Genomic DNA, 16,810 nt, shown 5'->3' with positions numbered 1-16,810 from the left:
CTTTTTAGATGTGAAAATCTGCTTCGCAACAATATTTTCTAGATAATAGTTACATACTTAAAATTGCAGCTCAGAAAAGTTCTCTTTTAATCAGAAGAGATAAACACATTTGTAAGAATCAGAAAACAATGTGTCACAGTTCCTAATGCTAAAAGTATACAGCATACTTTAATTAAGAATTTAGACATTTCATAATTTTTTCATGCTTGACATGTTCAAAATTTAAACATATTATAGATTTATCTGACTCTGAAAGTAATTTTATTGCACAGAATATTAATGTTTCAAAATGGCATCCATAGTAGAAGAGTAGTAAAAAATGAAAAAAACAGAAGCTGTCACTAATTGAACACTTCCTTTGTTGTAAACTGTTCACGTACCAACTTTTTACATCTTTCATCTCTGTTGCCCTGGACTGTATTACAGATAAGCAAGCCAAGGAGATTTATAGATAAAGAAATAGGCACAGAGTGGAGAAGCAGAAAATTGTGTTTTCATACTAGGAAAGAGACTCACAGGACTGATGGTGTGGCTCAGCAGGTAAAAGGACGTGATAACTAGACTTCCATCACTGGGAACCACATGGTGGAATGATAGAATTGATTCACACCAGGTATTCTTCAACATCCACTTACATTCTATTGAGCACCCATGTGTGCACACACACACATACACACACACACTCCTAGCCATGGATAAAATAAAAAAATAAATGAATAAAATAAACAGATAAAATATCTGAGAAATAACCAGATATGTTAAAGTATAAAAATAGCCAGGGTTTGGATAAGAAAATTCACAATAGTGTGAAAATTTTAGATTTTTAAACTAAGAAGAGAAATAGAGTTGCAGCAAAACCAAACATGCTTTGTATTGTTATTTGTTGTTCATTTGCACTGTACCTGTAAAAGTCATCCTACTGTGGAATAATGGGTTTTGCTGAGACCAGGGGAAAACTTGAATTTGGAGTAATTTCGGAATTGGAGTTTGGTATGGAAAGAGGTATATTATGCTGTGAATACTAATGGCAGTTTATGCATTGCCTGATTGAAATGTGAAGGAAAATACAGTAATTTATGGAAATTACATTGTGCCATTTTATTGAGGCTAATGGACTGTGGCTGTGTCTGTCTGATTTTAAATCAGGCCTGCACATAATAATCTGGTTATTTTAGCCACCTTAATAGTGACTCAGATCATCATGTGGTAGATCAGAAGTGACTCAGCTGAGATTGGTTGTTGACATGACTAAATAAACCTAAGTGCAAAATGGTTATTTTTGTGGCCTCTTGTATACTGGTTATTGACTTTTTGGCTATTATGTGGTTAATTTCATGTCATACAGTCAGCTCTCAGCATCCTCATATTCCACATCCACACAGTTGATCTGCTGCAGATTGAAAATATTTGGGAAAATGCTATCTTCATCAAATATAGACAAGACATTTATCCTTATGATTTTCCAAATAATAATATAACAGCTATTTTCTTAGCATTTACATTGTTTTAGGTGTTATAATCCATTTAGAGATGATTTAGCATACATGGGAATATGTACATATATTATATACAAAAATGTTGTGCCATTTTATAAAAATGACTTGAGCATCTGCAGGATTTGGTGTCTTACAGGGGTCCTGGAACTAATCCATCAAGTTGTAATGAATGTTGGTATGAATAGGCATGGCAAATTTTAGAGACTATCTGTGTAGAAATGGTATGATAGTTTTACAAACTTAAACATATAGTTCTGTGCTATCAGCATAGAATGCAAAAGATTGCATTTGATATTGTCTCCTCAGGACAGTAGTAGATTTGACAAAGGATTTTGTGGAATTTCTACCATCCTCTTCCATTTTCCTGGCATGCATGCTTAAATCTTTTTACTGATGAAAAATGTAGTGGAACCCACAGGGATGAAGCTCCCCAAGCCTTTTTGTATTTCTCTTTTTCTCATTAGTGAAACTACAGCCACTTAAGCCCACATTTCACATGGAGGCTATATAAAAAGTGACAGATGGGTTAACGCCATCACATTTTATAAAGGATCTATTAAAATAAGACAAGACTTTATAATTAAATTAGAAAGACCTATTATTTCCCAGTACATTTTTCCCATTAATACAGCTACAAAATGCTTAACATTCATTTCAAGTAGTTTTGTTGCACAAGACAGATTTCAAGGTTAGCATAATGAAATGGCTGTAAAATCTTGCACACTTATGTTTTTAAAAGCACAGAATAGTTTGCCTTTTCATACCTTTCAGAGAAAGGTAAGACCTATGAAGTTAATGAAAATAAATTAGTAACAAAAGAAAAAAACACATATATAAAAACATTGCCAAATATGTATATCAAACAATAGACTATGCTCTTCTTAACTGTAATAATAAAAACTGGAGTCCCTACATTAATAATAAAGTGTACTTTATGGCCTCTTAAATGGCAATAAAATGTAGACATGGACCATAACCTTCATCCTGTTATAAGAAAAAGTGGGGAACAGCTTAGAACTCATTGGCACAGGAGACAACTTCATGAACAGAACACCAACAGAACAGGCTCTAAGATCAACAATCAACAAATGGGACCTCATGAAAAGGCTTCTGTAAAGTAAAGGACACTGTCATTAGAACAAAATGACAGCCTACAGACTGGGAAAGGATCTTCACCAACCCTATATCTGACAGAGGGCTAATATCCAGAATATATAAAGAAATTAAGACGTTAAACACACACAAAAAAAAATCAAGTAATCTGATTAAACAATGGGGTACAGGGCTAAACAGAATTCTCAGCAGAGGACTATTGAATAACAGAGAAACAGTTAAAGAAATGTTCAATGTCTTTAGTAATTCGGGAAATGCAAATCAAAATGACCCTGAGATTTCACTTTACACCCATCAGAAAGGCTAAGATAAAAATTCAAGTGACAAAACATGCTAGAGAGGATGTGGAGAAAGGGGAACCCTCCTCCATTGCTGGTAGGAATGTAAACCTGTACAACCACTTTGGAAATCAATCTGGAGCTTTCTCAGAAAAATTAGGAATAGTGCTTCCTCAAGATCCAGATATAGCACTCCTAGGCATATATTCAAAAGATGCTCAAGTACACAACAAGGACGTTTGCTCAACCATGTTTGTAGTAGCTCTGTTCGTAATAGCCAGAATCTGGAAACAACCTAGATGTCCCTCAACGGAGCAATGGATACAGAAATTATAATACATTTACACAATGGACTACTACTCAGCAATTAAAAACAAGGAAATCATGAAATTTGCAAGCAAATGGATGAAACTAGAAAAGATCACCCTGAGTGAGGTACCCAGAAACAGAAAGACACACATGGTTAATACTCACTCATAAGTGATTATTAGACATATAATATAGGATAAACATACTAAAATCTATACTCTGAAAGGAGCTAAACAACAAGGAAGACCCTAGGGAATATGCTCAATCTTGTAAGTAAATTTTGTAACCTGCACTATCTTAACTTTATGAAATGATGAAGGCAAGAGGAACCTAAACCTTTGCCTTTGTTCAAATTTTTTTATCAGCCCTCTCTCCTGTTTCTAAAGTATTCATCATTTCAATCCTCCATTCAATCCTTAGACTCTGATAGAATCTTTTAAAAAAAAATGTACAGAATCAATCTTTGTTTCTTACAGTCTTCTCTGATGGAAGTAAGTAACCACGTTCCAAAGACTGAAAACTACAGCTGTCAGCTGAAGTCATGAAATAGTTGTCATAAAACTCCTGCCTTTACATTATTAATGCATCACAACATCACTACTACAGTGAAGTGCATTTGCAGTAAGATGAAAAGAGTGGTCTACATCATGAAAGGAAAGGATATCACTTCAAAGGCAGCTCACACCTTCTCTTATTCTACACATAACTGTTCTTTTAAAGGAGAAGCAATGTGTGTAAGACCCATGTGTAACTGGGACAGCGTCCCTGACTACTTCTTCAAAGGGCTTGCTTTCTTGAAAACTTAATTAAAAAGTACCTTTGGAGTAATCTTTACCCAACAGTGAGGTCTAAATTTGTCTATTTGCCTTACATTTTCATTTTGGTAATTCTCCCAACCCTGAAGTCTTCTACTTTGCTAGTCCTCAGTTGTCCCTGCAGCCTCACAGAAAATCAGCAGGGGGCGCATTTGCCTGAAATTGGACTCCAGATGACACAAGTGGCTTTATCATAGTTTCACAAAAGAACAACTTTCAGATTTTTAAAACGCTTTAACCTCTTGTCTATGTGAGCGACGTATTATGGAATAGTGCACTCAAAGCGTTTTCAAAGAAATGTAATCCTTAAAACACTCGGTGGGATCAAGAAGGAATGTTGCTGCTTGTCTCTCAAGAGTCTTGCACTTTGCTATGGGATCAGTATTTCAGGTGGATTATCAGTTGCTGTAGAACTGAGACCAAAAGCAATATTAACCGGTATATATACTAGACTAGGATGATTAGAAGAATCCAATTTCATGATAACAATAGTTAACATTCATCGAGCTCATAGGCCAGGAACTGTGCTTTTCATTGCATTTAATTTGATTTGCATTTTATTGATGAGGTTTAGTTAGGCTTAACATGTTGCCCCAGGTTACACAACTGCTGAGCAGATTGCGAATGCAGTGAAGCTAACTTTAGCACCTCCCGCTTAACCACTCTACTCCCTCCATCTGGCTGTCCCTACCGGCTGGCCCCCAGCGCACATTCAAGATGAAGAAGGTTAAACTGAATGTGTTCCTTTTTTTTTTTCCTCTGGATCCCCCACCCCCCAACACAGATAAATCAGTTGATGTATGAATATAGCCTTGGCTTATTATATTGATTACCTTCTGTAACTTTCACTCAGCCTACAGCTTCATGTAAAACAAAGTAATTTACTCTGAACAATTAGAGCAGTTCAAATATCAAACCTGATATTGATGCAGCATCTCGAAGCTTCTAGGTAACTGTCAATAACTGCATTTGATGGCAGTGGAACGATGCCAGCAGTTTTCTTCATTATCCCTTATTGCTGATTTTGCAGCCTTATGCTCTCACTGAGCACATACTCAGCAGTATTATGAATGCTCACTGCACACTTTCATTAACAACAAGTGATGCACTTTTTTTAGGGATAGAAATAAGAAAACAGTTCTTTTCCCTAAGAGTGAAGGGAGTGAGGAAAACAATGGTGCCCCTTCAGTTTTGCAGTGTGAAGTAGTTGTGGAAGCAATTGTACTGCTGGTTCTTAAAATCTTCATGAAGTTAAGTTCCCTAGTGTCATATCTCTAGGAAAGACTGTATTCTATGATATGAACAAAGCAGGACACAGTAGAAAGATAAGGGTTTGGGGATTAGAGCTAGGTTATAGTTCTGGCTATCATTGTCAGTGTGACTCGGTAAATTATTTAACCTGTGCCACTTTCACCAGCTTAAAAGTAAGCATGATGTGGACACTGTGGCAATTGGTTAAAGATTATAATTTAGGTGAGACTGTAGATAATGTGCCCATACACAGTGGGAGTACAGAGAATGTTGTACTTTCCCCAAGAAACAGCAGCAGTTAGACTGAATTTTCTTTGACATTTCCTCCTGTTCCAATACTTGCTAATTCTATTTTCAAATACAATCTCAAGGATAATTCCTTGAATTACCTCAATTTTAATGAAAGTAACAGTGTATAGTTTATGCTCACATTCTTGGCTTTCTGGATAGTATGTTTGTTATGTGTGTGGTGGGTTGTGTGTGTACGGTGTATGTATGTGGTTCATGTATGCTTATACACATTTTTGTATAGTGAATCAAGACAGAAAAGTGAATTCTTACTGTGGGCCATGGTAGAAAAGTTTGGAAGCCATTTTACTATATGATGACATCTTGAGCAACATAATAAAGTCTGTACCTTGGAATGAAAAGGCTCAGGATCGCAGAAAATCCATAGCTTAAATTGTGCCCCCAGAAATTAAAGCAAAAAACATAACTGGTCTAAGTTGTCATTTTCAGTGTCAGTTTAGTTAATATTAAATGAAGTAATGTGCATAAATACTTGTAAAAAATGGCTTTGGAAGAGACCTGTTTGAGTATGTATCATAGTAGGCAGCTGTCCAGTAGGAATATCACAAATGTAGTTTTGAAAATTGACTTACAGAAACCAAGAAAATCTCTAGCCTTAATGACTCTTCAGCATTGTCTCAAAACAGATTGCCAACCATGTTAGAAATCTTTCAATTATAGACTCATTCAGAGGCCAAAGTTTCTTGAAGTGATTATTTTACAACCCCCCCCTAAAGAAACTAGGAAAGCAAATGAAATCCTTGATGATACCACAAAAATGACACTTCTGAACACAAAAGGAACAGAAAATGAAATAACTTGAAGAACCCAACCAAGCAGATTGAGGGTGGCATTTTTCAAAAATAGAAAAGTGTGTGTGTGTGTTTGTGTGTGTGTGTGTGTGTGTGTGTGTGTGTGTGTGTGTGTGTGTGTGGTTTGGATGCATGGGGCTTGAAAGCCCTACACAGGCAATTCTAAAAAACTATACAAAGCTTTATTGTGAATGTTTAGTGTCCTCAATGGCTAATTGCACAAAAATACACTGTAAAAATGCTATGGCATTTTTGAATCCTTATATTCTCCCTCCATCTCTCTCTCTCTTTCTCTCTGTGTGTGTGCATGCATGTATGTATGTATATGCATATAGTAGTGGAAGAAAGACCTTGGGTGTCATCCTTAGGAATACTGTTCAACCTTTCCTTTGAGACTGTGTCTATTATTAGCCTATAGTTTATAAATTAGGCCTGACTGGCTCACCAGTGAGCTTCATGGATCACCCTATGTGTACCTTCCCACCACTGGTTTTAGAAGCAAGTACCACCATCCTTGGCTTTGATGTGGGTTCTGGGAATTGAATCAAGTTCTCATGGTAGCAAAGGGAACACTGTATTGGTTGAGATATCTTCCCAGCCCCAAGTCCTTAATTTCTAACTGAAAAATCCCTGTACGTTTACAGTATTGACTCAAGTCAGTATTTGGATTAATTTGGCCAAACTTACAGTATTTTGTTTGATAATTTTTAGTGTGTGCATGTTTGTTATGTGTGTAGTGGGTTGTGTGTGTACTGTGTATGTATGTGGTGCATGTATGTGGATGAATTGGGGTGCAAACAATCAAAGGCAAGAGCACAGACTTGGTGTATTCCTTTATCACTCTGCATGTTATTGACTTAAGATGTGATCTCTCACTGAACCTGTAACTTAGCCTATGCTGGCTGACCAGTGGGCTCTCAAGATATGCTTGTCTCTAACCCACAATGCTGGGGTTACAAGTGGGCATAGTCATGCCTGGCTTTTTATGTGTGCTGGCTACTTGAACTTAGGCTCTAACGATTGTATAATAAATGTTCTTATCCACCTGGCCATTTCCCTGGTCCCTCAAATTTTTTGATGATTATAAATATGTTATATTCAGTTATAATATTGTATGACTAAGAATTCATTACTAGTTGTGATTTGGTGAGTTAATATGTTTTGTTGTTGAGGCCTAAGACATTCACCTTCAACATTTCTTCCTGCCCTGAAGATTAAACCCAGAGTCTTGAATATACTGGGCAAGCATGCTCCTACTGAGCTACATCCCAAGCCATGCTCAATATCTTCAATAGCTTTGCTGAGGTAAGTTTGCATCCCATATGAGTTACCAGTATAAGAGTTAATATTAATGAAAATTATATTTATTCAATGGTTAAAGTAAATTTAGAGTTCTGCAATCATCATCACAATCTATTTTTGGAAAGTTTTAATATCAGCCTTGTCAGCTCACTCAAGTCAATTTGTAGTTAATCCTGGAAGACCTAGGACAAGGATGAGACAAGTAAGGCATATGCCTCACATGCAACTATAAAGTGTCAGTTCATCAGAATGAACAGCATTTGGAAGTATAGTTCCTCAAGAAAATAAACAGAAAATATCTGTAATAAATGAGATTAAAAAAAAGAACCTTAAAAGTTGTTTCTGACTCCTGTACTTGCTCAGGCACACTTGACAGGCTCTTTCTGATCTCTCCTTCACTCTCTGTTTTCTTATCCCTTCAAACTCTGCCTATTTCTTGATTGTCCTTTTTATCTCTATATATTTGTCTGTCTGGGACAAATGGAATGATATATAATGGCATATTCAATATAGAGAGTTGAGTTGTCATTATGTTTTCAAGGTACCTCTGTACCATTAATATTCACCAATAATCTAATCTTTTAATTGAAAAGTGTTCCACTGAATAAATATTCCATTATTTCTTGATATATCTACCAGTTGAACATTTAATTTGTTTCTATATTTTGTTTATTATAGCTAAACCTACTATGGTCATTCACACATTTTCCTTTGGCGGTATAAATGACAGTAAAATGCTTGTGTCACATCCTAACTCTGTGCCTATCTTTATAAGAAATTGATAACTATTTTCAAATATAACAATGCCACTAAGGTTTGTCCTGAATTTCTGCTGTTTTCTTTGAGAAGTTTTGTAGTTTTAGCTAGGAAACTTGAGTAGATGCTAGCATAGTTCTAGACAGTCTGAGAGCAAAATCAGAAAGGCAAGACTAATAGGGAAAGGTGGGAAGATTTTAAAGAGATGCTCTATCTTCTTTTACATTTTGTCTAGATTCATCCCTTGGCAAATGAGATAATGTTTGAGCTTAATTAATGAGAAAACTTTTATAGGAATATTATGTGGCTGTTAACTTTATCCAGAATTTGTGTATTTATGAATATTGTAGCAAACCTTAGGCTTTTGAAGCATCACCAGCAACACCTCACCTCATGGGCATAAACAAACAAAATGGCTTGATGATAATTTGTCATTGATGGAATGTTAAATGAAAGAACTCTGAAGTTGATGCAGATGAAAATCAGATGGACATGAGTAGAGTATGACCACAAAATGCAAGCAGGTATTCTGTATTATACACAAACAAACCTTGGAGAAATATCACATCCTTGCTGCATAAAAGCACCCAAGGAAAACCAAAGACTGTTAAATATTCCAAATTCATTTGGAGGATCAGGAGGGCTTTGTGGGTCACGAGGTTCTTCATTGTTGTCTTCCAAGTGCCATTCATAAGGGCTAAATCTGCTGACTAGGAAAAGAACTACACTGACTCCAATGTAAGCGAAGACAATGCACATCCAGATTTCATAAGCTAAAGGATCCAAGAATGAAAATACGCCTGGTTTTGATTTCTGAGGCTTCTTTATCATGATGGAGATTCCCAGGCTCATAAATGGCTTTGAAAAATCTATGACTTCTTCACGGACCAATGTTATAGTGAGTGGAGCAACAGCTATATCAGCTCTCTGAAAAACAAAGACATAGCACGTTTACAGACAGCATTTCCTTCATCATTTGTAACTTAATAAATGTCTTTGGAGGAAATACAATATATTCAAACATTATCACCAGCAGATTTGTCAATGCTAAGATTAAAGAAGTAGGGGTATTCAGTGGATTCTAAATTGCTTTAATTTGTTGGTCAAATAAGGAAAAAGGCTTGGTCTTTTGTTCTACGAAGCACATTGGCTTAGGGAAACTAATTCCATTCCCCTCTGATTTGTTTTTGCTATCTCATACCTCAATTTGTACTTCCTTATGACATATCTAATTTTTTTTGTTTTCTTGTTTTAATATTCAAAGTATTATGTCTGTCTCTCTTATTTGACAAGAATTTTTGTATACTGCACATAACAACCTGTATTTCTTATATTTTCTTTCTTTTCCCTTGTAGTATTCAGTATAAGTTTGTTAAAATATACATCATTTGAAGACACGGACCCAGAATATGGTTTTATTATTATTGCAGTATCTATTATTGCAGTAGGTTCTATATTAAAAAGGTATGTGTCTTAAATAGTTGTTGATCGTTGAACACGGTACATGAAAAAAATGCAATATTTCTGCATGGGAGTTACGAGGATAAAACAGCTACTAGAATATATATTAATTTATCAAATAAGTTATATTTTCTGGTGATAAATATAATCACAACATTAACACATATCATATTGATAAATAAACGTTAACAATGCACTGAATAATTAACTCATTTTAAGGTATGTCAACTTAATCTCAGGAAAACAAAGCATTAGTGATTTCTGCACTTATTTTTGGTACAATTGTTCTTTTTAAATGGTAGTACTGTTTTAGTGTGGAAACAGGTTTTAAAATGTACATGTAGGAAGATGTATATGACTATGGGAATAAGTATGACATATCAGATATGTAGTAAATTACCAAGTATGATCATTTTTTTTTTTTTTTGGTCTGTGATATAGTTGTTTCAATATCTTTAACTGTGGGGAGAGATGGAGGAAGTTTGAACTAAAGTATATTTACCACAAAATGAAGTTTACTTTGGTGAATTGAATAGGACAACTCAAACCAGCTGAAAAATGCTTTGTATTTAAACGAAATGCAGATGATGAGCAGCTCTTCATGCTAACTAAGTGCTTCCTCTGTATGAGGCATTGTGCCAAGCACTTTACACATATTATTATACTTTATTTTCCTAGCAACCTTGAAGTTGGTACAATTACCATTTTCTCTTCAAATGATGTATATTTTAACAGACAAAGCAGTAACCAAAACTTCTACTGAATACTACAAAGGAAAAAGAGGCTGAAACTAGACCTCTAATACTGAGATTAGGATCTATTCTCTTAACCAGCAATGTGTTTTCAACTGATGCTTGCATATGTGTACTACATACTATAATAGTTTGCTCTGCAATGCAATTCTTCTGAATTATCCATGCTTCTGTAGATGCCCCCTTACCCATACTACTGTAAGGAATCCCAACAAAATCATTTCTTTGCCAAAATGTATGTTGGTGGAATTGTTGCTTTGGCCTGTCATTGATGTTGTAGTAGCCATTTGTTCATGTCCTCCCAGGGAAAAGTCATACAACACACAGTCAGTTAAAATCATAGGCAGTTCTGTTTACCAAAAACCACTCCTTTCACTTTTTGATTCTTCTACCATCCTATGTATATTGCACCTCTACTCATCACAGTCAATGTTCTTGAAACTTGAACTTCATTATCTCTAAATTAAAGCAGCACTTCAATTTCAAGAGCTAATTTGTAGTCCCTCTGACTTATTGAAATGAATCCTTTATTTAATTTGTTTTTTTTTAGAATTTATTCATTATATATCCCGATTGAAACCCCCTCCCTCAACTCCCCCCAGTCCCACTCTCCCTCTCTCTTGCCCCCATCCCATTCTCCTAGTCCACTGAAAGGGGGAATTCTCCTCCTCAGCAATCTGCCCATAGCATATGTAGTTTCATCAGGACAGCCTTGAAACTCTAGCAAGGCCACATCACAAGGGGCAGGCAACCAAGTTCATGACAGAGGCAGCCCCTACTCCCCTTACCCAGAGACCCACATGGAGACTGATCTGTCAACTGGCTACGTCTGAGCAGGGGGTCTAGGTTCTCTCTTTGCATGGTCCTTGATTGCTACATCAGTCTCTGCAGGAGCCCCTGGGTTCAGATTTTTAATCTTTGTTGGTCTCCTTGTAGGGCCCCAGTCCCCTCCATGTCCATCTATCCCCCTCCCCCACTTCTTTGGTAAGACTCCCTGCCTTTTGGGGCTGTAAAGATGGCCCAGTGGTTAAGAAACTATTCCTTGAACTGTAAACTTGGCTGCCAGACTCAAACACCTCTTGTTAGAAATCAACTGTTGGGGTATTATCAATCTCTGCAGGGGCACCAGGGCCCAGGTATTTTTTGTTGTTGTTGTTGTTGTTCTGATGGTCTCCTTTTGGAGCTCCTGTCCTGTCCAGTTCTTTCTATCTTCCCCTTCTTTCATAAAATTCCATGCACACTGTCCAAAGTTTGGCTATGAGTCTCAACCTATGCTTCGATACTTTGATCAGTACAATCTTTCAGAGAGACTGACACCCCAACCAAGGATCATGCATGGAGAGGACCTTTTAGTATCCCTGCTCAGATTTAGCCCACAGACTCAGTTTCCAAGTGAGTTCTCTAGTAAGGGGAACAGGTACTATAATCTGACATGAACTCAGTGGCAGGTTCTCTGATCACCTTCCTCTGGGGGGTACAGTCTTGCCAGGCCACAGAGGAAGATTATACGGCCAGCCTTGATGAGACCTGGTAGGCTAGGGTCAGATAGTAGGGGAGGAAGACCTCCTCTACCAGTGGAATAGGCGAGGGGCATAGGAGGAGAAGAGGGACAGAAGGATTGGGAGGAGACGAAGGAGGGGGCCACAGCCCGGATACAAATTGCAATAAATAATAAATAAAAATTTAAAAAATAAAAAATAAATCAACTGTTTATGTGACATCATTGGGCTTTTGTACGATATATTCTTTTTGTTTGTCTTGTTTTTTAATTTTTAATTTCTTACAATTTATTCACTTTGTATCCCAACTGTAGCCCCCTTCCTTGACCTCTCCCAATCCTGACCTCCCTCCCTCTTCTCCTCCCATGCCCCTCTCCCAGTCTGCTGATAGGGGAGGTCCTCCTCCCTGTCCATCTGACCCTTGCCCATTAGGTCTCATCAGGACTGGCAGCATTGTCTTCCTCTGTGGCCTGGTAAGGCTACCCCCCCCCACAACCGCCCGGCTCAGGGGGAGGTGATCAAAGAGCCAGGCACTGAGTTCATGTCAGAGACAGTCCCTGTTCGCATTACTAGGGCACCCACTTGCAGACTGAGTTGCCATGGGCTACATCTGTGCAGGAGTTCTAGGTTACCTCTATGCATAGTCCTTGGTTGGAGTATCAGTCTCAGAAAAGACCCCTGTGCCCAGATGTTTTGGTTCTGTTGCTCTTCCTTGTGGAGTTCCTGTCCCTTCCAGGTCTTTCTGGCTCCTCCTGCTTTCATAAGATTCCATGCACTCTGCCCAAAGTTTGACTAAGGATCTCAGCATCTGCTTTGATTGATACCTTGCTGGGTAGAGTCTTTCAAAGGCCTTCTGTGGTGGGCTCCTGTCCTGTTCCCTGTTTTCTCCCTATTCTGATGTCTATCTCTTTTATCTTTCTGAATGAGGATTGAGCATCTTAAACTCTTTCATTTGGCTTTCTGACACTAAAGATGACAGGCTCTCTTCCTACTTTTATCAATATTCTTTACCTGCTTTTTTTCCTAGTTTTTATTCTTTACCAAGGTATAATTTGTACTTCTAAAAGTGCCTTTTAGGAGGTAATCACTGAAGAATTGTAGAATAAGAAAGATCGTTTATGGTTCTGTCCTTTATTTTTCTTTTTTCAACATTATCATCTATGGCTTCAACTCTCTTCATATTGCAGTTAACTGAAGATGAGATGGGAGGCAATGACAATTTTTACCTATTTTATCCTTTGGCTGAGGCCTACTCCGGGTCATAGAAACAAAAAATGGAATTGGTGAGAAAGCTAGCCCCCCCCCCTTTTTTTTGGCAAAAATAGCTTGAATCAGCTAGAATTTTTTTTCATACCAAGAGAATTCAAACATAAAGGCGCTTCCTCTCACTGCCAACATGTCTCTGCCTCTTGCTCAGAGGATACAAATACGCATCTAGTATCAGTCCCCATTTGATCTCATTTGAATTTAATTACTTAATTCAATGATTTTTTTTTTCATCTTGCAAGTCTTGATCCTTCTAGGAGAAAATGCTATTTCTTTCCCTATCTTCAAAGGTAGAAGCAAATGGGTATTTGGACTGAATTCGAGGGAACTAAGCTCTTTTCAAGTAGGTACAGAATAGAAGATTGAGGCAATCGATCCCCTTTAAATGTAAAATCCATACACCACTTTATATATGGAAGGGTTTGGTTGGAGGAAAGAGAGGGGATAATGGCGTAATTATATTATAATTTCAAAAAGAAAGAAGGAAAGCTAACAGTCGAAATACAAAACAAAACAGAAACACCCATACCAAATAAATAAATAAATAAATAAATAAATAAATAAATAAATAAATAAATAAATAAATAAATAACTCAGTAACTGCAACACCCACCACACGGTAAACACCACTAAACACTGAAAAGAAGTTGCTAGACAGAGGAGGAATGATGTTTTATTGTCTAGTTCTTAGGAACATTTAGAAAAAGAACAGATTTCCAAAGGAGGCCATTTGGAGTTTAAAGTATTGTTGAAAAAAAAAATCACTTATCTGTTCTCAGGTACTTGCCTCTTTCCCTTAGCCTAACATTTAATTCTCTGATTTCATTATTTCTGGAAAGCGTTTTCTTTCCAATTTTCCTTTTATAAGACAACATATTACTATGCAGTCCAGGTTAACCTTGAATTTACTTCATGGTTCAGGGTGGCCTCACATTTGTGGTGCTCCTCTTACCTCAGTCTTTCAAGTGCTGGGATCTCAAGAGCTTTTTTTTTTTTTTTTCAAAGAAAGTAGAGCTTTTTAAAAAATGTACTGTCTCAATGGAGGATAATGTTATATCTGGGCTCAATTAAATATCACTGATGCTGTGACCTGGCTCCAAAACAAGATTTTACCATGTATCTTTAAGGACCCTTAATAAAGACCTACAGGTTGAGAAAGACAAAGTGATAGCTGCAAGTAGCTAGGAGAAGGCTCAACCAATGGAAAGGAAGAGAGTTTCTGATTGAGTCCTTGGACGGTAAGATGTGTGGGAGGCTGGAGCAATTTTTACTTTTTCTATCTCTTGAATTCTTGGTGACAGACAAGTCACGAAAACTGGCATATCAGCTCAGAGCCAGTTGTGGAGAAGCTGTTGCCTTCTCATACCACTATCCCTCCTTCTATATTATAAAATATATCTGTGATGGTGGGCTATTTTAGAGCTTATGACCTGCCTGCCATTATGACTGTGAAACAATCAGTTTGATTATCAATGGTAACACGGAGAATTACTAAGAAGTGTCTAAAAATCCTCAGTTAGCATTCCTGGGACTGCCATGGCATACAGACAAGGGGGATACTTTAAATGAAAATTAAAGTTTTAAGAGGCCAATGGTAATGAAAACCTAAATAAGGTAACCACTGGAATTAAATCCCTCTTTTAAAATATTTTTATTTAATATTCATATATGAATGTAACATGTATGGATCAAACTCACCCTCCCCTGAAATTCTTCCCTTGATATTTGTTTTTAATGTAAGTCAGTTGTGACTGGAGCAAAGCATGAAGAATTATGTCTGAGACTATGGAGCAGGTGAGCATTTGACTTAATAATCAAGTGTCTCTCTTCTGGTGGCCTGAACCACTCCAGTGGCCTTTTGTCATCAAGCCCATGCTGGTAACAGCAGCAGGAAAGTCACTTTTAGAACCCTAGGTGGGTAAGTACTTGGTATGAGGGTGCTCCAGAAGACAGACAAAAACCAGCAAATGGTAAGAGCTCAGAAGAAGACTCTATTGGTGTTTTAACTTGCATTTTGACTACTTAAAGGATTTTAGTCAAGCAGCTGTATGGGCTCCTTAAACACACTAAACTAGGCTTTCCCCCTCCCCTACTTAACCAGTGGCAAACCCAAGTAACTGAGTTATTGCAGGGGATCTATCTTGAGGGGATTTATAACTGTTTTCATAGGCAGGTGGCCAAAGTTGTAAATTTCATAAAACCTAAACCCCGACAGACTTCTGTGCACAGGGACCATGCATTTAAGCTGTTGACAACTTTTAAGAGGAGATGACATTTAGTTAAATTGTAATTTTACAAATTGTTTGAGCTGGAAGGTTTGTTATGTTTTGAAGTATTTTCATCTGATTAGCTGACATAAAATTTGTAACCCATTTGGAGATTTTGTTTGAGCAGGAGCTTGTCAGCCACCATTTCAAAAGATTTTCTGGTAGCAAGGGCAGAAGGAAGAAAAGAGATGTATCCTGTCGACCTTAAGAGAGCAGTGATTTGCTCCCCCTGCCCTGCACCAAGCATAAAGCTCTAGTGGCCTTTGGCAGGCATTTCCTCAAGAAAATTTAAATGTGTGAGAAAAAAAATAGGAACAGAATTAAACTGGTCAATAAAGAATATAATTGCTATGTATTGTGGGACAGGGATTAAACTGTTTTATTGGCTGTACTCTATGAGACATTCAATGTCTGCCTTTATTAAGATCTGGAGAAAGGGATGAGATCTATTTGTACAACAACAAGCAGGGTCACAACAGGATCTCCTCGTTTCTTTATCCAGAACAGATGACTCAGTATGGGTCTATTGATTTGGACTTCTTTTCCTTGGAGAGCTGATGGATTTAAAGACCCAGTATAGACAAAAGGGCATCCCAGGAGCTGGATGAAGGCCCTGTAATGCTAAATTTGGATGGAAATATTTCCCCACCCCTCTGCTCAGAATAGAAAACTTTCATGTATCATTAATACTCTTCCCTCAAGTCTGTGTGTCCTTTCAGTAGAGGAGCACTTTTACCAAATTATCATTCCTCTCTGGCAGAGGCCAGTGTAATCACCTGAAGACTCTAGTAAGTATATGGCATATGTTACTGGATCCTTGTTTCACTATCTTAACTGGAAGGACAGATTGACTTTATGTCTTGTTGATAGAAAATAAATCTATCTTAGAATCTATCTTAGACAATCTGAAGTAATTTTTTATAGGCAAAGAAATGTCATTATAAGTAGTATCTGCTGAACTGACATTTCTTTTTGGAGTGGGAAGTAATCTCTTACACCCGAGGACCACGACCTGGAATCAACATATGACAATCTCATTTTCATCCCTGAGCTTTCTATTATCTTCCAAGTCAGAAAAACTAATCTGGATAATATCTTTCCTTGCCTTTCTCAAAGTAATCCCACGTCCTCTTTATTCTTAGTTC

At 37.2% G+C, this 16,810-nt stretch overlaps 1 protein-coding gene across 3 annotated transcripts in view; it reads right to left on the bottom strand.

Moving 5' to 3' along the window:
* Gria3 (glutamate ionotropic receptor AMPA type subunit 3) overlaps positions 1-16,810 on the bottom strand; it is a 359,624-nt gene that overhangs the window by 68,810 nt on the left and 274,004 nt on the right. For all 3 annotated transcript variants that reach the window (XM_055612175.1, XM_055612176.1, XM_055612174.1), the window contains exon 11: positions 8,971-9,347. In XM_055612175.1, coding sequence (XP_055468150.1) covers positions 8,971-9,347 — 377 coding nt within the window. The remainder of the gene's footprint in view (positions 1-8,970; positions 9,348-16,810) is intronic.

This window comes from Psammomys obesus, unplaced genomic scaffold (assembly GCF_907164565.1).
Source record: "Psammomys obesus unplaced genomic scaffold, mPsaObe1.curated_primary_1811, whole genome shotgun sequence".
Taxonomy (NCBI): domain Eukaryota; kingdom Metazoa; phylum Chordata; class Mammalia; order Rodentia; family Muridae; genus Psammomys; species Psammomys obesus.
Note: the sequence above shows the minus strand (reverse complement) of the source record. Positions and strands in the feature narration are given on the sequence as shown.